The sequence below is a fragment of the Calliphora vicina genome, chromosome 3 (assembly GCF_958450345.1).
Source record: "Calliphora vicina chromosome 3, idCalVici1.1, whole genome shotgun sequence".
In the NCBI taxonomy this organism is placed as follows: Eukaryota; Metazoa; Arthropoda; class Insecta; order Diptera; family Calliphoridae; genus Calliphora; species Calliphora vicina.
Genome location: NC_088782.1, coordinates 80,576,340 through 80,601,034, shown reverse-complemented (window position 1 = coordinate 80,601,034; position 24,695 = coordinate 80,576,340). Strand labels below are relative to the sequence as shown.

General features: G+C 33.2%; 1 protein-coding gene across 1 annotated transcript in view; it reads left to right on the top strand.

The window, feature by feature from the left end:
* Positions 1–24,695, top strand: part of Ptp69D (Protein tyrosine phosphatase 69D) — a 378,030-nt gene that overhangs the window by 337,818 nt on the left and 15,517 nt on the right. Inside the window, exons 10-11 of the mRNA XM_065506581.1 lie at positions 20,462–20,769; positions 20,835–20,970. Coding sequence (XP_065362653.1) covers positions 20,462–20,769; positions 20,835–20,970 — 444 coding nt within the window. The remainder of the gene's footprint in view (positions 1–20,461; positions 20,770–20,834; positions 20,971–24,695) is intronic.

The following is a 24,695-nucleotide window of genomic DNA, read 5'->3' as shown; positions in this document are numbered from 1 at the left end:
ACATTCACTTTCCAATTTGTTTTGGGTTTATTATTATTATTATAACTATGCTTTTGGGAAAGAACCCTTTTTGATCAGAATTTTATATTGATTATTATATTTTATTATTTTTGCAATTTTTGTATATGTACAATGAATAATGTATCCCCTATTTGAGTTAACAAATTTTGTTTGAATAAATATTTGAATTGAATATGATTTCTTAAAATTAATTGAATGGTTGATGAAATGTAGATGATTTAGTATAACTATATAATGGGCTGAAGAAACATTAATGGTCATCAGCATGGTCGGGTGGGAAAAATGACCTGGGGGAAAATTTACAGCTCTTCTCTCCTATTAAGCAGAAATATTTCAGACTAGGTTGGACATTTTAATTTGTCTTTGGTTCTTTACTATATTTTCCTTCTCTATACTGCACACATAAACAAAATTTTTAAATAAACTTAACACAAACCTATCCCATCAGTTCTAGGAGACAGTACCGAACTAGTGATTTTACCCATCATTTAAGGTGGGAGCTAGTTACTTCAATAGCCACGTGACTAGTCATTTTAACACGGGCATATCCTAGGCAGGGGGTCAATTGTCTCTTTTTGATTACAATGGGACTGTCTAATAGCTGGTCCAAAGTAGGCAACGCATTGTCTTCACATACTGGTTACATAGCGTCAGTTGTCTTACTAGCTTTGTAACTGGTTACTTGATCAGCTACTTGACTAGTTATTTTAACACGTGCATGTCCTAAGCAGGGGGTCAATTGACCCTTTTGATTACAATGGGACTATCTGATAGCTGATCGAAAATAGTCAACGCTTCTGGTGGGTAAAATAAAGTGCAGTACAAAAAAAAGTTTGAAGTGACTTCACCATAGGTTACTAAGAGACACTAAAGTGACTATTGACTTCATGATATGTTACATGCGATATCAGTATACTGAAGCAAAAATAAAAATAAACTGTATGAGAATTATATCAACACAATTTGTAAAAAACCAGTTTGTACGAATTACTCACAAAACATTTAAAGTGTCAATTGTCTTCACGCTAGATTACTTGGGATGTATAAAGTAACCAATTGTCTTCTCTCTGCACTACAAAGTGCACACACATATCAAATGACCAAATATATAAAATGGTGTCAGCCGAGTGATAAGATATTTGTGACAATTACTGTCTTTAAGGGATACATTGACTACTTGCTTAACTGCTGGATGTTATCACCACCTAGAACTGTAGCAAAGCTAGGTGTGCAGACCCGTGATAACTGACAATGCAAAAGTGGTTCGTTACACTATAAAGGCATTAATGCCCTCTAGCCTCATATTCGAGAGCTCAGAAAGGGTATTTAAGGAACGATGTCTCAGAAACCTTAAGCGTAGATCTCCTAATGCTAGACAGGGACAAAGAAGATGAAAAATGGTATCATCCTCCTCCTCGTTATGATAACTTCTGCAGAAGTCGTTGTAGGGTAAGCCAAGTCTCTTCATGTGGTATCGTCCACGATTTAGGCGGGGCCATATCGCATGTGGGTTCAAAACCCCATCTTGTCTGAGCGAGCTCATAGTAGAAGTTACTAATTTGTAGCTTGCATTTGGATAACGGAATCCCACATAGGAAATCTATGTCTCCGTCAGGTAACATGGAGCCTTTTTTCACCAAATCATCAGCAATGCAGTTGCCAGTAATATCTCCATGTTCCCGTAACTACTTGAGTACGACTGTTGAATGTCTCGCCATCCTGTTTAAGGATGCCCTGCATTTCTGGACCAAATTAGAGGTTGTGTATATACCTGTTAGAGATTTTATTGTGGCCTGACTGTCTTCTTATAACTGAACCAGTTAGCCTACCTTTTGATGGCTGATATTTCAGCCTGAATAATGCTACATTCATTTGGAAGTGTAAAAGATAGCCTAGTGTCGAATTCCTGAATGTTGACACCTGCGCCAACTCGATCTCACTTTCTAGAACCGTCTGTATAGACTGAGAGACCCGTTGTGTCATGTAAAAATTGAGAAACCGAAATTCCTCGCCATTAAGGGCCTAGAAATGCAATAATCGATATTATCCGGAACAGTCTGAATACTACCTATTATACTGGCGTCACCATATGAAGCATGTTTCCATGCCCCAATCGCGTTTAGCCTAAAGGCCGGGATAAATGCCATTTTCCTTGCCATTATATCCACATGGATCCAGTTCAATATAGCAAAGAGCGACTTTGTTGCGGTCGTTCTTAGAGCTCCTGTTATCAGGATTGCCATTCTTCTTAAAATTCTCTCGAATAGCATACATATTGAGCCTTTGTCTAGTGCCTTCCACCAGACAGAAACTACATAGAATAGTGTCGGCTTAATTACCCCACTGCGTACCTATGGCCTTCTTACAGACATACATAGCCGTCAAAGTTTTTGATGTCCTTGAAAGGGTATTGGGTTTCCAGGATAGTTTACTATCCAGAATAACTCCTAAGTATTTTGCGTTGTCCGATAGTGTTAGTTCAACATCATTTAATCGGGGAAGCGAGAAATGATGAATCTTATACTTCCTTCTGAACACTACAAGTTCGGTTGAAATCTTCAAGAAACAATCAAGTTGGCAAAAGTAAATGGGTTCTAAAAAAAATTGTGCTTAACAAAACGTACAACATTTGTATAAAACGAAAACAAAAATTATTTAATTTCAATGTGTAATTTGTTTATATATTAGATCAGGATTAAAAACATTCATTTCAAATATTATCGTTTATAAAAAACGCATAAAAACATACTTTTTAATTTAGTTTTCAACAAAACGTACTTTTTTCTCTTTATTTTTTAACAAAAAGTTCTTTTTCCGATATTAAAATGGTTTTATATCAAACATCCTTAACATTTATTGTGGTGACTTATGGCAGTTAGATGTATCTATTGATAAGTAAGAAACTTGTTATCATTTGCAGGTTCATGCTGTTTTTTTAAGGGGGCAAAATAAATAAAACTCAATTTTCCAAAAATTTTAAATGAGCAAAAAGTACCTTTTGTTCTGCGGCTCCTCATTTAGATTAAATATAGTTAGTCTTGTTGTAGTTTTGGTTTTTCTTAAAAATAAGTATAAATTAATTAAATTTAATATCATTTTATGTTAATATCAGGATAATTTACGTTAAGGTAAGTATCATTTAATATAAATTTAAGTTTTGGTTATGTTTATGTTAAGTTTGAGTCAAATGTATGTTTAGTTTAAGACAATTTTAGTTAAATTAGGTAGAAAACGAATTTATAATGACAAATGACAACTCAGACAGATATAATTGGAAATTTTCAATAGTCTGATCAAATACTAAAACAAATTATGACGTCATTGATTTTTAGTATTAATTAATATTTAGGATTTGAGCCTTTTTATATCAGAGTTTTCATTTGAGGCTTCGTCTTAGATGATTTTTCTATTTAGAGGATTTTTATATTTGATTCTTTTTAGACGATTCTTACAATTGTTATTTGCAAAACTTGACTACTATATTTATAATTGGCTTATTACCATGGAATTTGATTGTATCTTGGCGTATATTTTGGGTTCACTGGAATCCTTTGTTTCAAATGGAGCAAAGAAATTTTGATAAAGGGAAATACAGACCCTTATAAAATTCTAATATTAAAATAACAAAACAATTACATACGTCACTAGCTTACCTTTTCAAAAAATTGAACATTTAATTCGTAAATAATATTTAATAATTACGTCCGAAATCAATGGCTATAATGTCCTTTTGTAGCATCTAGAAACCTAGATAATTATCTCAGACGTGTGGAGACGTAGTTCTAAAATTGGAGAATACAAGTAAATGAAATCAAAACTAAGCGCATATCGAAGTTGTCCACCAGTGACACAAAACTTTGTCAATATCCCACAGTCTGATCACGTTACATACCTTGGTATTCACTTAGATAAACTCCTTACTTGGCGTCGGTAAATAGAAGCCAAGCGGCTCCACATAAAACTAAAAGCTTCTAATTTACACTGGCTAATTCACAATCAAAGTCAAGTCATCCTGTATAAGACGGTCTTAAAACCAATTTGGACATACGGAATCCAATTATGGGGAACAGAAAGCAATACCAATATAGATCTTAAACAGAGGGCACAATCCAACATTTTTAGAACCATGACGGGAGCTCCATGGTTCATAAGAAATGAGATCATCCACAGAGACTTTGATGTGCCTTTGGTCAGGGATTAATTTGAAGAAACTCCAGAAGCTTATTTGAGTCTAATTTGCCAAATGTGATTCTTCACTGAGAGAACAATAATTGTTTTAGTTACAACTAGGGTTTAGTTACAAACGGTTCATTCAATTAAATTAAACCTAAAAACTTCAACATTATAAGATAAATTATAACATAAAAACACAATGTTAAAAATTTATGGACAGCAAATGTATGAACGTCTATCTGACCACAATGTTCCCTCATCTGTTCAAAGCGTTGATGATGAGGTTTCCGAAATACAAATGGAGCAAAATTTTAAAAACCAATTAGAATATTCAATCAATATTGAAAAGGAAAGCCCTAAACATTTAAAATCAAATGCTGAAAGTTTTAAGCGGGAATTGGATTTATTTGAAGCAAGTAGCAATCGGAGAATACATTTTGATTGTCTTTATAATGCTTTAATAACGCTAAAGCCAACACATGTTTAAAGCGAAAGTGTTTTCTCGTCGAATGACTTATTGAATGCATTAGTAATTTTGACAAAACAATTTTTTAAAAAAAATAGTTCTATGACGGACATATAACATAAAAATCAAAAGAAAGAATCTAAAAAGTTAATTAAAAATCCCATAAACATATTAATCGACATAGAATATAAAGATACGTTTACAATTTATAAAATTTTGTGACACTTAATTACTCTTTTACTCTACTATATCATGAATACCGCTAATATTTAATTTTATAGTAACAAGTGGTCTCCAAATATTTTAACAACTTTTTTTGGTTTTATGTGGGTACAATTGAATTTTAATGTATTGTTTTTCTTTCTTTTTTTAATAAAATGACACAATTTTATAAAATAATTTTCTTTTTTACTTATTTTTCTAGTTAAAAAAACATGAAAACAATGAATTTTTTCATTCCCGTTTCCCGGGAAATTAAATTATCCGGGAAACCTCAAACCCTAGTTACAACACACATTTCTTAGTATTGGTTCAATAAAACTACCAAAACAAATGTTTACCGTTTTTGCCCTATTAATTTTAATTGTCCAATTAAAAGCATTTGATTTACTTTTTGTCCTTTCCCAGCAAACATTATGTGAATTTTTGTAATGACAAGTTATTTCATGCATTATTTTGTAATGAGTGGTGGTTACCCAGCACATTATTTTATTTACTAGAATAAGTACTTATTTTTATACAGGTTGGTAATGAACTTTTGCATTTAGCACAGCTATCTAGTGTGCTTGACTGGAAAACGGGAGGTTAGTGGTTCGCCACCTGTCAAAGCCATTAATTTTGTTGTTCATATCATATTCATTTATATGTTGATGTTAAAGCTATTGTTAACTTATAATAAAATAACTCGTTCATGAAGCAGTGAGTTAGCAGCTTGACTATCAAACACAAGCAAATAATGTGACTGTTCGATTCCCACACAAGGCAATATTTTTTGTGTTTTTTTAGCTACATGTTCTTGTTGTAAATTTACTACTTATTTCTTAAGTACATTTGTAAGCTTGACCCATGAATTTTTTAAAAATCTCGAACAAAGGTAAGTACGGTTTCAGTCAAATAATAAGTAGTTATGCCTTGGCTCCAATATTACTTGCTGGCTTACTAAGTAAGTAAAGTTTTTGCTGGGTTAAGATGTTGATATTTAAAATTTTACAAAATTTCCCTGTTTACTTGCAGTTACTGCCTATATATCCTCTTATGGAAAAGGTACATTTCAAATACTTATTTTTTTTTTTAACGTTTTATTGATTTATTGAATCTGTCTATTTTGACCTTACAATAAGTATTTAAATCTTATAACTAAAATTAAAACTATTTGCTCTTCAGCAAGAGAGCCATTATGGTAAACTGTCACTCATCTTAGCGGGGTGGTAGATCTGCTCTACGGAGCCTGGATCGGGTTTGGGTCTGCACAAGTTGTCTTGCAAGCGTATTGGGATGGTTTCGCAGCTTCACAATATATTTCTCACGGACTTTCTCGAACTCTTCATTTAACAATGTTACTTCTAAGTCTCTGTGGATGTTTTCATTTCTTATGTACCATGGTGCTCCCGTCATGGTCCTAAGAATTTTAGATTGGGCCCTCTGTATAAGATCAATACTGGTGTTGCTAGCCATTCCCCATAATTGAATTCCATATGTCCAAATTGGTTTTAAAACGGTCTTATACAGGATGACTTTATATTCAAGGCTTAATTTTGATTGGTCACTGATTAACCAATGAAAGCTAGAGGCTTTTAACTTCATGTGAAGTCTCTTGGTTTCTATGTGTCGGCGCCAAGTAAGCCGTCTATCTAGATGAATACCAAGGTAGGTGACATAATCAGACTGCGGTATATTAACGTTGTTGAGTGTGACAGGTGGGCAATTTCCTCTCCTTAGAGCGAACGTAACATGTTTACTTTTCAGCTCATTTACCTTTATTCGCCAGTTTTTCAACCATGACTCCACACGTACGAGGTAATTCTGTAGTTGACTAGATGCCATGAGTGGGTTTTCGTCTGAGCTAATAATGGCGGTATCATCAGCAAATGTTGAAATTGTTAGTTTATCGCACGTAGGGAGGTCGGAGGTGTAAATCAAATATAGCGTAGGTCCTAGTACACTTCCCTGTGGAACGCCAGCTCCAATCTTGCATTCTCTCGTCACATAATCATTGTACTTAACTCTGAAAAGTCTATTCGATAAATAAGACTCCAGCAATTTATGAGTACATAGTGGTAGTAAACATTTGATTTTATGTATTAGACCCTTATGCCATACCTTGTCAAAAGCCTGAGCAACGTCTAAAAAGATGGCAGAACAATATTTCTTTAATTCAAAAGATTTTCGAATCTCTCCAGTTAAACGATTGACCTGTTCAATGGTGCCATGATGTTCACGGAAACCAAATTGGTGTACTGGGATAATGTTTCCATCATTCAAAAAAGGTATTATCTTTTCCTGGAATATTTTTTCAAATAACTTCGACAAACAAGGGAGTAGGCTAATAGGTCTATAAGAAGATGGCAGGGTTAAATCTTTACCCGGTTTAGGTATCATTATTATTTGAGAAATTTTCCAATTTTTTGGATAAATTCCTAGTTTCAAGATCGCATTAAACAATATAGATAGCACAATTATTGCCACATTTGGTAGGTTCTTAATCATTGATGGCGTTATTAAATCATATCCCGGTGATTTTTTCAAGTCTAATTTATTTTTAATTACTCTATTAACATCCTCAGGACTAATATCGAATTGGGCTGCATTAGCCATTGTTGAAGCTGGCAGTTCTTCTAGTTCCAACTCATTTGCCGTGGAGTTGGGTTGAAATACTTCACTTAAATGTTCAGCAAATACTGAGGCTTTTTCTATAGCACTTCGTGCCCAGGTTCCGTCAGCTTTTCTTAAAGCGCTTTGTGCCTCTACCGGTGGCTTAATGTTCCTCGTTGCCTTCCAAAGAGAGAAATTTGTGTATTTTGTACTCGTCAAACTTTTAATATATTTTTCGTTTATGCGATCCTCCTCTAAATGAAGGGCTCTTTTCAGTTTTCGTACTGCTGCGGACAGCCTCTGCTTTGCAGCAGGTGATCTATTATGTTGCCATTCTCTTCTGAGTCTTCTCTTTTCGAGAAGAAGTCTTTCAATATCCGAACTTGAAATAGGCGTATTAGTTTTTGGAGGGATCTGGCACCTAGAGTGTTCCAGAGCCGAAACAATCAATGACGTGAAGTCATTAACGGTCCTATCTATGTCTTCCTCACACTGTAAATTAGGATTTGTGTGGATATGACTGCTGATATATTTCCTATATTTTAGCCAATTTGTCTTAAAATACAAAGAGTCCTTAGGAAATCTTGGGGTGTTGGGTCTCTCACAATAATTAATAATTACAGGAGAGTGGTCAGAAGATAGATCATAGGATATTTCTGTGGATATTGCATTCCGAATAATATTTCTGCATATGGCGAAGTCTATTAGATCAGGAATTTTTCTAGGATCAGTTGGCCAATAAGTTGGGTGTCCAGGAGACACAAAATCTAAGCAATTTTTGCGATCAACTAGAGCTTTATACAGCTGTCTACCTCTGGGATTTACCAATCGCGAACCCCAATATGTATGTTTGGCATTGTAGTCTCCACATGCCAGAAACCGATCTCCTAGTGTTATAAAGAATTCTTCAAATTTTTCCTTGGTCATCGAAAAACGTGGTGGGCAATATATAGAGCTCAGAGTTAGGTCTCCAGCTGTGTATTCAAGGCGAATAGATGTTGCTTGCATATAATCCTTTGAAAATACTTATTTAACATTATTAGAGGGTATATTGGGTTAGTGCTGATGTTTGAAACGTGCAACATATTGTCCCCACCTTAAAGTATACCAATCTGCTCAGGATGACTTTCTGAGTCTATTAAGCGATGTCCGTCCGTCCATGTAAACCTTGTAATCAGAGTACTGGTCGCAATTTAAAAGATAATTCGACAAAATTTTACACTTTTGGTTAGAATCGGGCCATTATTTATCTTAGCCCCCATATTATTACTATATCTGAAAACAGTTAAGCTTTCATAAATGTCTTAGTTATTAGCTGACCTGACAGACATTGTACAGGCGACATACAATTGATTATTCGAGAAGCACGGATTTTCAAAGTTAATGCCGCAAACACGCAATGACAGTCCTTGAGATTAGTCAATTGTCATAGCGAATGCAAGCCGTACCGGAAGCTGCAAGCGTTTAAAATCGAATGGCATGGCGGTCATGTCATGGGGATCCATGATATCAAAACGTCCTCTCCTTTGTACTTTCCTTTAAGTATTGTTGCTTCAATGACATTATTCGTCAGGTTTTTTTTTACCGAAAGTCGGGTGCCATTACTAAGACGTGGTTGGTTTATGTATCGTAACATTACGATTACCGACTTTCAGCTGTGAGACGGTAATCCGGGTTATTCCAGCGAGTTTAAAAACTCGATTGGTTAGTTGACGACATCATTTTGGGAAGTAACGGAATCTACCGATTTGTACGTCATCAATTCGATAGAAATTTCACTTTGAATCTTAAAATTCAATTCGTCGACATCAATGTCTTTCGCAGCCAATATAGCACGTTCACTTAACCAATCATGATTTTTGTAATTTTGTGCAATGTTCGGATTTTGATTCGATGAACTGGCAGAATGCAACGGGATATTGAATTTGGATTTGATGTTCTAAATCAGTCGGTTTGGATGGGATGTATGTTAAGATAATTATCTCAAACAATGTTCGTGTTTAATGAGCATTTGACTAAAGCATAGCATTTGCATTCTCTAACAATCGCAAGCGTTGATACGCTTCTATATACGTGTCACACAATTCACCAATTCACAGACCATCTCTTGGATGCACTGTGTAAATGCAATCTATTGCGGTAAACCTAGAACTGGATTTATTTGTTTCCGCCGTTGAAATTTCTTTGACAATTGATTTCAAGTATAATATCTGCATTTCGGAGTATAGAAGCGTTCCACAGTGCAAAATTTTGGTAATTTTCGGATCAAAAATCTTTAACATTTGGATGGATAAGTATTTCTAAAATATTTATGGCTGTATTCATAAAAAATTTTTAAATTTAAACAACAAAAAGTACCTTTTGTTCTGCGGCTCCTCATTTAGATTAAATATAGTTAGTCTTGTTGTAGTTTTGGTTTTTCTTAAAAATAAGTATAAATTAATTAAATTTAATATCATTTTATGTTAATATCAGGATAATTTACGTTAAGGTAAGTATAATTTAATATAAATTTAAGTTTTGGTTATGTTTATGTTAAGTTTGAGTCAAATGTATGTTTAGTTTAAGAGAATTTTAGTTAAATTAGGTAGAAAACGAATTTATAATGACAAATGACAACTCAGACAGATATAATTGGAAATTTTCAATAGTCTGATCAAATACTAAAACAAATTATGACGTCATTGATTTTTAGTATTAATTAATATTTAGGATTTGAGCCTTTTTATATCAGAGTTTTCATTTGAGGCTTCGTCTTAGATGATTTTTCTATTTAGAGGATTTTTATATTTGATTCTTTTTAGACGATTCTTACAATTGTTATTTGCAAAACTTGACTACTATATTTATAATTGGCTTATTACCATGGAATTTGATTGTATCTTGGCGTATATTTTGGGTTCACTGGAATCCTTTGTTTCAAATGGAGCAAAGAAATTTTGATAAAGGGAAATACAGACCCTTATAAAATTCTAATATTAAAATAACAAAACAATTACATACGTCACTAGCTTACCTTTTCAAAAAATTGAACATTTAATTCGTAAATAATATTTAATAATTACGTCCGAAATCAATGGCTATAATGTCCTTTTGTAGCATCTAGAAACCTAGATAATTATCTCAGACGTGTGGAGACGTAGTTCTAAAATTGGAGAATACAAGTAAATGAAATCAAAACTAAGCGCATATCGAAGTTGTCCACCAGTGACACAAAACTTTGTCAATATCCCACAGTCTGATCACGTTACATACCTTGGTATTCACTTAGATAAACTCCTTACTTGGCGTCGGTAAATAGAAGCCAAGCGGCTCCACATAAAACTAAAAGCTTCTAATTTACACTGGCTAATTCACAATCAAAGTCAAGTCATCCTGTATAAGACGGTCTTAAAACCAATTTGGACATACGGAATCCAATTATGGGGAACAGAAAGCAATACCAATATAGATCTTAAACAGAGGGCACAATCCAACATTTTTAGAACCATGACGGGAGCTCCATGGTTCATAAGAAATGAGATCATCCACAGAGACTTTGATGTGCCTTTGGTCAGGGATTAATTTGAAGAAACTCCAGAAGCTTATTTGAGTCTAATTTGCCAAATGTGATTCTTCACTGAGAGAACAATAATTGTTTTAGTTACAACTAGGGTTTAGTTACAAACGGTTCATTCAATTAAATTAAACCTAAAAACTTCAACATTATAAGATAAATTATAACATAAAAACACAATGTTAAAAATTTATGGACAGCAAATGTATGAACGTCTATCTGACCACAATGTTCCCTCATCTGTTCAAAGCGTTGATGATGAGGTTTCCGAAATACAAATGGAGCAAAATTTTAAAAACCAATTAGAATATTCAATCAATATTGAAAAGGAAAGCCCTAAACATTTAAAATCAAATGCTGAAAGTTTTAAGCGGGAATTGGATTTATTTGAAGCAAGTAGCAATCGGAGAATACATTTTGATTGTCTTTATAATGCTTTAATAACGCTAAAGCCAACACATGTTTAAAGCGAAAGTGTTTTCTCGTCGAATGACTTATTGAATGCATTAGTAATTTTGACAAAACAATTTTTTAAAAAAAATAGTTCTATGACGGACATATAACATAAAAATCAAAAGAAAGAATCTAAAAAGTTAATTAAAAATCCCATAAACATATTAATCGACATAGAATATAAAGATACGTTTACAATTTATAAAATTTTGTGACACTTAATTACTCTTTTACTCTACTATATCATGAATACCGCTAATATTTAATTTTATAGTAACAAGTGGTCTCCAAATATTTTAACAACTTTTTTTGGTTTTATGTGGGTACAATTGAATTTTAATGTATTGTTTTTCTTTCTTTTTTTAATAAAATGACACAATTTTATAAAATAATTTTCTTTTTTACTTATTTTTCTAGTTAAAAAAACATGAAAACAATGAAATTTTTCATTCCCGTTTCCCGGGAAATTAAATTATCCGGGAAACCTCAAACCCTAGTTACAACACACATTTCTTAGTATTGGTTCAATAAAAATACCAAAACAAATGTTTACCGTTTTTGCCCTATTAATTTTAATTGTCCAATTAAAAGCATTTGATTTACTTTTTGTCCTTTCCCAGCAAACATTATGTGAATTTTTGTAATGACAAGTTATTTCATGCATTATTTTGTAATGAGTGGTGGTTACCCAGCACATTATTTTATTTACTAGAATAAGTACTTATTTTTATACAGGTTGGTAATGAACTTTTGCATTTAGCACAGCTATCTAGTGTGCTTGACTGGAAAACGGGAGGTTAGTGGTTCGCCACCTGTCAAAGCCATTAATTTTGTTGTTCATATCATATTCATTTATATGTTGATGTTAAAGCTATTGTTAACTTATAATAAAATAACTCGTTCATGAAGCAGTGAGTTAGCAGCTTGACTATCAAACACAAGCAAATAATGTGACTGTTCGATTCCCACACAAGGCAATATTTTTTGTGTTTTTTTAGCTACATGTTCTTGTTGTAAATTTACTACTTATTTCTTAAGTACATTTGTAAGCTTGACCCATGAATTTTTTAAAAATCTCGAACAAAGGTAAGTACGGTTTCAGTCAAATAATAAGTAGTTATGCCTTGGCTCCAATATTACTTGCTGGCTTACTAAGTAAGTAAAGTTTTTGCTGGGTTAAGATGTTGATATTTAAAATTTTACAAAATTTCCCTGTTTACTTGCAGTTACTGCCTATATATCCTCTTATGGAAAAGGTACATTTCAAATACTTATTTTTTTTTTTTAACGTTTTATTGATTTATTGAATCTGTCTATTTTGACCTTACAATAAGTATTTAAATCTTATAACTAAAATTAAAACTATTTGCTCTTCAGCAAGAGAGCCATTATGGTAAACTGTCACTCATCTTAGCGGGGTGGTAGATCTGCTCTACGGAGCCTGGATCGGGTTTGGGTCTGCACAAGTTGTCTTGCAAGCGTATTGGGATGGTTTCGCAGCTTCACAATATATTTCTCACGGACTTTCTCGAACTCTTCATTTAACAATGTTACTTCTAAGTCTCTGTGGATGTTTTCATTTCTTATGTACCATGGTGCTCCCGTCATGGTCCTAAGAATTTTAGATTGGGCCCTCTGTATAAGATCAATACTGGTGTTGCTAGCCATTCCCCATAATTGAATTCCATATGTCCAAATTGGTTTTAAAACGGTCTTATACAGGATGACTTTATATTCAAGGCTTAATTTTGATTGGTCACTGATTAACCAATGAAAGCTAGAGGCTTTTAACTTCATGTGAAGTCTCTTGGTTTCTATGTGTCGGCGCCAAGTAAGCCGTCTATCTAGATGAATACCAAGGTAGGTGACATAATCAGACTGCGGTATATTAACGTTGTTGAGTGTGACAGGTGGGCAATTTCCTCTCCTTAGAGCGAACGTAACATGTTTACTTTTCAGCTCATTTACCTTTATTCGCCAGTTTTTCAACCATGACTCCACACGTACGAGGTAATTCTGTAGTTGACTAGATGCCATGAGTGGGTTTTCGTCTGAGCTAATAATGGCGGTATCATCAGCAAATGTTGAAATTGTTAGTTTATCGCACGTAGGGAGGTCGGAGGTGTAAATCAAATATAGCGTAGGTCCTAGTACACTTCCCTGTGGAACGCCAGCTCCAATCTTGCATTCTCTCGTCACATAATCATTGTACTTAACTCTGAAAAGTCTATTCGATAAATAAGACTCCAGCAATTTATGAGTACATAGTGGTAGTAAACATTTGATTTTATGTATTAGACCCTTATGCCATACCTTGTCAAAAGCCTGAGCAACGTCTAAAAAGATGGCAGAACAATATTTCTTTAATTCAAAAGATTTTCGAATCTCTCCGGTTAAACGATTGACCTGTTCAATGGTGCCATGATGTTCACGGAAACCAAATTGGTGTACTGGGATAATGTTTCCATCATTCAAAAAAGGTATTATCTTTTCCTGGAATATTTTTTCAAATAACTTCGACAAACAAGGGAGTAGGCTAATAGGTCTATAAGAAGATGGCAGGGTTAAATCTTTACCCGGTTTAGGTATCATTATTATTTGAGAAATTTTCCAATTTTTTGGATAAATTCCTAGTTTCAAGATCGCATTAAACAATATAGATAGCACAATTATTGCCACATTTGGTAGGTTCTTAATCATTGATGGCGTTATTAAATCATATCCCGGTGATTTTTTCAAGTCTAATTTATTTTTAATTACTCTATTAACATCCTCAGGACTAATATCGAATTGGGCTGCATTAGCCATTGTTGAAGCTGGCAGTTCTTCTAGTTCAAACTCATTTGCCGTGGAGTTGGGTTGAAATACTTCACTTAAATGTTCAGCAAATACTGAGGCTTTTTCTATAGCACTTCGTGCCCAGGTTCCGTCAGCTTTTCTTAAAGCGCTTTGTGCCTCTACCGGTGGCTTAATGTTCCTCGTTGCCTTCCAAAGAGAGAAATTTGTGTATTTTGTACTCGTCAAACTTTTAATATATTTTTCGTTTATGCGATCCTCCTCTAAATGAAGGGCTCTTTTCAGTTTTCGTACTGCTGCGGACAGCCTCTGCTTTGCAGCAGGTGATCTATTATGTTGCCATTCTCTTCTGAGTCTTCTCTTTTCGAGAAGAAGTCTTTCAATATCCGAACTTGAAATAGGCGTATTAGTTTTTGGAGGGATCTGGCACCTAGAGTGTTCCAGAGCCGAAACAATCAATGACGTGAAGTCATTAACGGTCCTATCTATGTCTTCCTCACACTGTAAATTAGGATTTGTGTGGATATGACTGCTGATATATTTCCTATATTTTAGCCAATTTGTCTTAAAATACAAAGAGTCCTTAGGAAATCTTGGGGTGTTGGGTCTCTCACAATAATTAATAATTACAGGAGAGTGGTCAGAAGATAGATCATAGGATATTTCTGTGGATATTGCATTCCGAATAATATTTCTGCATATGGCGAAGTCTATTAGATCAGGAATTTTTCTAGGATCAGTTGGCCAATAAGTTGGGTGTCCAGGAGACACAAAATCTAAGCAATTTTTGCGATCAACTAGAGCTTTATACAGCTGTCTACCTCTGGGATTTACCAATCGCGAACCCCAATATGTATGTTTGGCATTGTAGTCTCCACATGCCAGAAACCGATCTCCTAGTGTTATAAAGAATTCTTCAAATTTTTCCTTGGTCATCGAAAAACGTGGTGGGCAATATATAGAGCTCAGAGTTAGGTCTCCAGCTGTGTATTCAAGGCGAATAGATGTTGCTTGCATATAATCCTTTGAAAATACTTATTTAACATTATTAGAGGGTATATTGGGTTAGTGCTGATGTTTGAAACGTGCAACATATTGTCCCCACCTTAAAGTATACCAATCTGCTCAGGATGACTTTCTGAGTCTATTAAGCGATGTCCGTCCGTCCATGTAAACCTTGTAATCAGAGTACTGGTCGCAATTTAAAAGATAATTCGACAAAATTTTACACTTTTGGTTAGAATCGGGCCATTATTTATCTTAGCCCCCATATTATTACTATATCTGAAAACAGTTAAGCTTTCATAAATGTCTTAGTTATTAGCTGACCTGACAGACATTGTACAGGCGACATACAATTGATTATTCGAGAAGCACGGATTTTCAAAGTTAATGCCGCAAACACGCAATGACAGTCCTTGAGATTAGTCAATTGTCATAGCGAATGCAAGCCGTACCGGAAGCTGCAAGCGTTTAAAATCGAATGGCATGGCGGTCATGTCATGGGGATCCATGATATCAAAACGTCCTCTCCTTTGTACTTTCCTTTAAGTATTGTTGCTTCAATGACATTATTCGTCAGGTTTTTTTTTACCGAAAGTCGGGTGCCATTACTAAGACGTGGTTGGTTTATGTATCGTAACATTACGATTACCGACTTTCAGCTGTGAGACGGTAATCCGGGTTATTCCAGCGAGTTTAAAAACTCGATTGGTTAGTTGACGACATCATTTTGGGAAGTAACGGAATCTACCGATTTGTACGTCATCAATTCGATAGAAATTTCACTTTGAATCTTAAAATTCAATTCGTCGACATCAATGTCTTTCGCAGCCAATATAGCACGTTCACTTAACCAATCATGATTTTTGTAATTTTGTGCAATGTTCGGATTTTGATTCGATGAACTGGCAGAATGCAACGGGATATTGAATTTGGATTTGATGTTCTAAATCAGTCGGTTTGGATGGGATGTATGTTAAGATAATTATCTCAAACAATGTTCGTGTTTAATGAGCATTTGACTAAAGCATAGCATTTGCATTCTCTAACAATCGCAAGCGTTGATACGCTTCTATATACGTGTCACACAATTCACCAATTCACAGACCATCTCTTGGATGCACTGTGTAAATGCAATCTATTGCGGTAAACCTAGAACTGGATTTATTTGTTTCCGCCGTTGAAATTTCTTTGACAATTGATTTCAAGTATAATATCTGCATTTCGGAGTATAGAAGCGTTCCACAGTGCAAAATTTTGGTAATTTTCGGATCAAAAATCTTTAACATTTGGATGGATAAGTATTTCTAAAATATTTATGGCTGTATTCATAAAAAATTTTTAAATTTAAACAACATTTTAAAATCAAATTTTGTATTTAAAATTTTATTATGGATAAGCTTTAATTTGTATTTTCGAATATAAAAATCGAATCATTATAAAAGAAATTATGAACGCTTAAATACATTTTTCTATTGTTTTTTAGTTTTTGTATAAAAGTGAAATGTTAAGACAAGTAAAAGAGGTGTTTTTTATATTTTCTAATTAGATTTATAGGTCTTGCTGAGTACATTACAAATTGTGTAAAAAAATTTCAGAAACACCCCCAAATTCAGAAGTTATTCCAAAAAAACGTTCTCAGTGATGTTCGTCAACTTATGCACCTGTAACTCAGTCAGTTTTTTTTTTATTTTGATTTGAAGCTTATACAAATTTATACCAATGTATAAAGAAAATTTTGTTCTTAACAAAACACGGTTTTAATTTTTCAAATCAGATGAAAATTGTAAATTTGTTATTCAGCTTTTCATTGACACCTTTTTTAGTATTTTCTGCCCCAGCGCATATGAATAAAAAAACAAAAATCTCTAAAGAAAAAATATTTGTACAGTTTTAAATTTACAAGGTAAATTTTTACGAAATTTTTTCGAAAAAGTTTAATAACATTTGCAAGTATAAACCAATTTCAACAAGTGATGTCTCGTTTATTTCTATATAAATTGTCAAAGCACTGTACAAAAAAATTAGGTTTTCATAGAAAAAACATAAAATAAATATTGTTGAATTTGAAAAATTACAAAAAAAAAACTTTTTATAGAAACTTACATAATTTCTTGGAATATGCATTTTGTGCATACATTTTATGAATGCTTAATTCTCTGTCTCTCCATAATTATTTAAATATGTTCTTGTTTAATAAGAAACGCAAAACTGCCAAGAAAAAATAGCTCATTAAATTTAATATTTTTTGTATTAAGTACTGTAGGAGCATGAAGGTCTGGTTGTACTGGCCATGCGTCTATTTTGGGAAGTATATCTTATCTCCCTGTTAACATTGACTATTGCACACCCTTACCCTTTATTGACAGACGCTTCTCTGTGTCGTTGACGGGCGAGTCTCCTTCTTCTATGGATACGTTTGTCATATATACAGATGGCTCCAAGTCTGCGGTTGGGGTGGGTGGTGGCTTTTATATTCCCCATCTACAGAAGAGGGTGTGTTTCATGATCAATGTAGTGTAATTCAAGCTGAGATTTCAGCGATTAAAAGGGCGGTACACTGGATTAAATGGGTGGTACACTATAGGCTATTTGGTGTGAATATCCGAATCTGTACCGACAGTAAGCCTGCTATCAAATCCCTATCTGGCGTCCATTCGACATCCAGATTGGTACATGAATGCTGGGTATCTCTTAATGAGATGGCGAGACATTCTAACCTGGAGTTATTCTGGGTGCTTGGTCACTCTAGCGTACCAGGCAATGCTATTGTGAATGAACTGGCCAAAAGAGGCTCACGTCTTCAAGTCGATGGTCGGTTTACCGCTACCCTGCTGTAAGTCGATCACACAGCGTAAATTATTTGAGTCTGCTCAACTTAGATGGTCTAATTTGACAAATTGCTCGATATCGAGACTCACATGACCCGGGACAGGCTACGAGCTCTGATATCAGTGCTCACGGCTCACTGCTTGATAGGTGCACATGCTAGGAGACTGAATACACCACTTAATGACTTCTGTAGAAGTTGCCATGATGAAGACGAGGATGAGCCGATTGAACATCTCTGCCTTTGCCCTGCCCTAGCAGGGGCTCGGACTGCTACAATAGGCAGTCTTTTTTGCACGGCCTAGCGGATCTATCTACCCTGGATGTCAGGAAGATAGAATCGTTCATTCGTGCGACAGGTTGGTTCGGCATTGAACCCAGTTCTGACATGTGAATGACCTCTTGAGGTCCTGAGCATGTTCCTTTAGGGTAACACAAAGGGACCAATTTATGGACCCAAGTGAGCTGGTTGATACTAGCTGCCTTTATAACCTAACCTTGTATTAATGTTATTTTTGCATGACATTTATTTATGGGTACGAAAAGGCAGCTAGTTTTGATATATCTTTTAGATAATAAGTCAAATATTAATTCTATATTAAAACTAGATCTACGGCAAACGGCGCCAAAAGTTAAAATCCTAGTCAAAGATGCGTAGGTAAGCCAAAAAACTTTATATATTTCAAATGCATAAATTTCAAATAAAAAACTCATAACAAAAACAGAATCTGGATAAGATACCCTTTCCACCTAGGTATAACAATCCTAAAAAAAAATATAAATATTAAAAATACGTCCTTGAATATGGTATAATTTTATTTACCCAAACCATTAAAGTCGAAAGTAGTGTGTTCTGTCACCATTTTCGAATACTTCTGTTGACATAATAACTATAATTTCTGAAAATAGTTATTGCTTGCAATTTTAGTTTTATGTTTAATATGTTATCCACTGTACGTTCGGCCAAATCCATCATTCCGGCACATTTCAAAAATCTCAGTGTTGTAGACGGCAGTCGATCAACTCGTTATAATAATATTCTCCTCAGTATTAATATTATCCTCAGTAAAGTTCACTATTTGACCATTTTTCAGATGTACGGCCAAATGAACAACAGTTGGATGTCTTTCATGAATGGGAAGTGCAAAAATGCGCCAAATTTCTTCGTTACTGCCATTTGACATTGAGTGACTTCAACGTTGGAATTCTCCGCACTAACTCTAAACACAGCCATGTCACTGCCTTTGTTCACATATTTGCAGATGTATTTGATAAGTGGGCGTGGTCAATTTTTCTTTCAGTAAAAACTGAAATTGGACAATACGATCATATAAAAGAAATTAGCTAAATCGGTGCAGCTGTTTTCCGATTTTAGATAAAACGAAAAATGTGGGTGTTAAAGTGGTCGCGGTCAATTTTTCTTTCTAAAGACCTAAGTTGGACTATAACGAACAATTAAAAAAAAAATTGTCCAAATCGGTCCAGCCGTTCTAAACTGATGCAATTACCAACGATTGATTTTTATTTATGTGGATGAAGATAGATATCCAAACCAAATTCAGCAAAAAAAAAGTTTTATATAAGCCGAACTTGTACTATAAAATTCTTAAAAAAATTATAATCAAAATGAATTAATCATCTTCTTGATGTTGGGTATCATATGGTCGGGCTTGACCGACTATACTTTCTTACTTGTTTTCATCAATTTAGAAAAAAGTATACAAAAAAGAAATAAATACAAAATTTAAATTTTTGCGTTATTACACTTTGTGTAGCATCTTTAGGAAAAATTAACAATTAATAACAAAAACAATATGTAAAAAAAATTGTCTTTCATATTGGAGTAGCGAAATATTGGAAATAAAAACAAATACTATTTTATAAAACTGATCTCAAGTACAATTAACTATAACTAAAATTAATAAAAAAAAAGTTCGAAAAATGATATTTAACATTTTATATTTGTTCTAAATTTAATTAAGTAATATCATTTATAGAGTTCACAATAACTCGTTCCACTCAAAACAAGTGGCCAAGAACAAAACAAGTTGTCTTTCATATTGGAGTAGCGAAATATTGGAAATAAAAACAAATACTATTTTATAAAACTGATCTCAAGTACAATTAACTATAACTAAAATTAATAAAAAAAAAGTTCGAAAAATTATATTTAACATTTTATATTTGTTCTAAATTTAATTAAGTAATATCATTTATAGAGTTCACAATAACTCGTTCCACTCAAAACAAGTGGCCAAGACCCAAATCACAGAATATCGAGACTATTTTTAAATATTGCAATGAATTAACAAAAAAAAAATTAATAAAAAATTAAAACATGAAATTATTTTCAGATTGGCGAAGGAACTCGAAGATGTCCACGATACTGGGCGGACGATGAAATTCAATTTGAACACATTCTTGTAAAATACATGCAAAGTGAAAGTTGTCCTTACTATACTAGAAGAGAATTTAATGTAACAAATTGTAAAATTAATGACACTATAAAAGTGACACAATTTCAATATAATGGATGGCCAACGGTGGAAGGAGAAGTACCGGAGGTTTGTCGGGGTATAATAGAATTAGTTGATCAGGCATTAAATCATCACAGCAAAGAAAAAAATGTTGGTTGCAAATCTCCCCTTACTGTTCATTGCAGGTTTGTAAATAATTGTTTACGTATTTATATGATTATAATGACTTTCGATTGTTATTTGAAAATAGTTTCGGTACAGATCGTAGTTCCATATTTGTTGCTATGTGTATTTTAGTGCAACAGTTAAGGACTGAAAGATGCGTGGATATTTGCACAACTACTAGGAAAATCAGATCGCAACGATCAAGGCTTATTGACACCTACGTAAGTATGCATTTTTCTAACATATATTTCATGCAAATTTTTTATTTCAAAGTGTCGTTTAGTGTTCCCAAGACGGTAAATCGGTATTTCGAATTTCAAATGATTTAAAATATCGAAGTTAACGTTTTGTTTTATTAAATTGGAACTGTGATCGTATCTTGTGTAATTTATGATTAATTAAAAAATAACAATAACAAATCGTTCGTGAATTTTGGGAAACTGTTTTTTCAATGTACAATAACAACATTTTCGTGTTAATTTTGCGAATGTTTTCAGTCGAATATTTTCAATTTAAGTACTACGTATTTTTTAATATGCAAGGGTTCTAACAAGATTTTTCTTCACGGTCCCCTGGCCTATTTCATTGAAAGCACAGCACAATTTTTATAAAATTTATTTTTGACTAGTATTGAAAAATAACATATTGAAATTCAGAAAAGCAATCTAATATTGTGGAAAACAAATTGAAAATAGAAAACCCATTTAATATTGAGGAAATAGTTTTCTGAATTCCTATTTTCTCAATATTAAATTGAGAAAGTTAATATTGAAAAAAGCAAATTAAAATTCAGAAATCCAAATTAATATTCAGAAAAACTTAATTGAAATTGAGAAATATAAATTAATCACCCCTATCGCGAATCAATATTTCACATGAAATATTTTCCCTTTTTTCGTTCATTAACTTTGTTCACGTGAAAAAATTCCCCTTGTTGTGAAATTTTTAGATGGAATTTTGAAAACAATAAACAGCTGTTACGAACAAAATTAACTATTGTGAATGAAAAGTTTGAGGGAATATCACGATAGCAATTTTCTCTTCGAGGGAAATGGATATTTCATGGGAACAAAATTTCACATCTTATTGCCGAAATTATGTCACTGAAACGGAAAGCACAGGTTGGAACTAGAGTAGAGAAGATACATCCGTGTAAACATATTCGTACAACAACAGCAACGGAAAATATTATAATATAGTGGCTAAAATCAGTTTTGTCCCTGCATTTGATAACCACACAAGCGACACTGCATAAGCTGGGTTTCCGCGTACACCGTAATCGGCGCCGATAACGAATACTGAAACTGAAAAACGTTGGTGTTCTTCACCGTTTCGTTTCTGAATTGTTTTCGTTTTAGTTGGGTGCGTTGCGGCATAAAATAGAAACGAAATTATTTTTTTATTTTGGATGTCGCACATTAAATAGAATTTCATAATTTTTGACAAAAATCTATTTATTTTTCCTCTTTCAATAAAGAAAAATTTTTTTTTTATTCATTTTGATTTTCTTTAAATTTGAAATAAAAAAATAATTTCGTTCCTACAGCACCGAAAAGAAACTACTTGAAGTTGTTTTCGTTCCGGCACCAAATGACAGGTTTTTCGTTACTGATCGGTGCCGTTTCGTTCCCAATTTTCGTTGACGATTTCTGAAAGGAACTTTTTTTCGGCAATCTGTTTGAGGGTCACATGACATACCAAATGCATTTAATATTCCTCGATTCTGTAATTCGAAATTGTGTGTTGCTAAATAATCTTGAGTTCTGTTGAACTAGAATTCCAAATTGTGGTCGTATGATGAATGATGATTCCAAATGTTTGAGCCTTTTCAATGCGCTGTATTGTTAAAAACAGGTAACGGCTTTCCAAAAAGTATATTTTTAAAAGGTAAATATACCGTTTAACGTCCATTATAATCTCTCGTGAACTTTTCACATAGTTCTTCTTCTAATGACAGTTTTCGTTCTTCCGCCAAGTCCTCTTGTTCAACAAATAAGTCGTAGTTGATTTTCAAGGTTAAGGCTCACCGTGTGTTCTGTAGAACAAATTGACTTTCCTGTAAGTAAATACTGTTTGGCAATTTAAATGAATTCGATAGCAGTATTTTTGATGATAAATAAAATGTTGACTCTGATAAAAAACAAGTAAGAAAGTATGGTCGGTCAAGCCCGACCATATAATACCTTACACTAAGTAAAAGAGCAAAAGCCGACCAGACGGACGGGCATCGCTTAATCGACTCAGAAAGTGATTCTAAGTCGATCGGTATACTTTAAGGTGTTAGACTAATATTTTTGGGCGTGTTACAAACATCTGCACAAACGCATAATACCCTCCCCACTATGGTGGTGTAGGGTATAAAAATTTGGTTTATAAGACTTTAATTTATTCATTACATGGTTGTCAGGTCTTACAATATTGTCAGAAAATGTCTAACAACCGTGTGAACTTATTTTTTGTCTTGCAACGCACAGTGGTATAGAAAATAGAGGGAAATAAATATGTAACTTCTAAACGGTAGGTCCGATTTGAATGAAATTTCACATGCAGAAAGTGGAATTGTTGTCGAGTTTAAGTTTGGGACCTCATGGGACCATCAGGGGTGCGACCAAAGGTCCTCAAAGTAGGACACCTTGGGTATGTTACATTTTTAAAACGATCCTATTTCTTCGTTTGTGTTCCGATTTCAAAAAAATTACACATATAGAATTTTCTCATCGAGCACTACAAACCTCGTCGTAGCTATAAATTATCTCTTATAGCTTAGGAGCTATTCGCATTTGAAAATTAAATTTTCAAAATTTTTACCCACCCTACTCCAGTTTTTTAATAACAGCGGATGCAAATATTTCCCGATTTTCTCCAATTATCCTTTATAGGAGTAACAACACATGTATGTGTCAAATATAAAAATAATTGTTTAAAAATAATGACTAAATCCAAAGTTATAAGCATTCGAATTTAAAAAAGGCGATTTTTCGCTAATTTTTGGAAAAAAAAAATACTTTTTTCTTTTTAAGTTATAGCAAAAAATTTCAAAAATTTTAAATGAAAAAAAAATGAAAATTATTGATACCGAGAGGACCAGGTCCATTCAAAAGAAGTCTATTTTTTATGTAAAACTCAACTTTAGGGCAAAAATTCTCAAATCGCATATTCGATATCAAAATATAGTAACCGATTTTAGATGACCCAATATGTTTTTAATTAATTTGTAAAAGGTTCCGATAACCCCTACCCTGGCATGGATATTATAGCCAAAAAACTAAAAATTCCCATTTTTGGGATTTTTCAACACTTTTTTGGGAATTGCGGGATTGCTGATAATAAATTTCAAAATTTGTTTTAATTTTTCCATTTTAAATAAAAAATTCTGCATAACTGTAAAATTGCACAAAAAACTACTCATAAATAAAAATTTAATTTCAATTTGAAAAATTTGTATCAATGCAAAAATTCAATACAAAAATAATTTATGTAGTTTTAAAGTTTACTATTACGATTCATGAATGCTAGAAGCTACAGTGAATGTCACTTAAAATCGTACACCATCGTAGTCAAATTTTATTCATTAGTTTTAGAAAGTTGATGTTTTGGAAATATTTTAAAATGCTATTTTTATATTGTGTTATATTGTAACATTTTTTTTAATTTTTAAAGTTTTAATTATAATTTAATATGATTGTACGAATTTAAGTGAAATATGAATTTTGTGATGTTCTTTAATTTTCATCAATATTTTTTTAACGAATTGAGGTTTTGTTAACTTTTTTATTGAAATACATATTTTTTGTTCCAATTAATAAAATGACTTTTAATTTTTTATATAATCACCTATTATTGCCTGTATAATTTCATAATATTTAAAAAAAAAATATGTTGTACGATTTTGAGTGACACTCACTGTATGTGCATGTTTAAGACTGCTTTCATTAATTTTGGTACT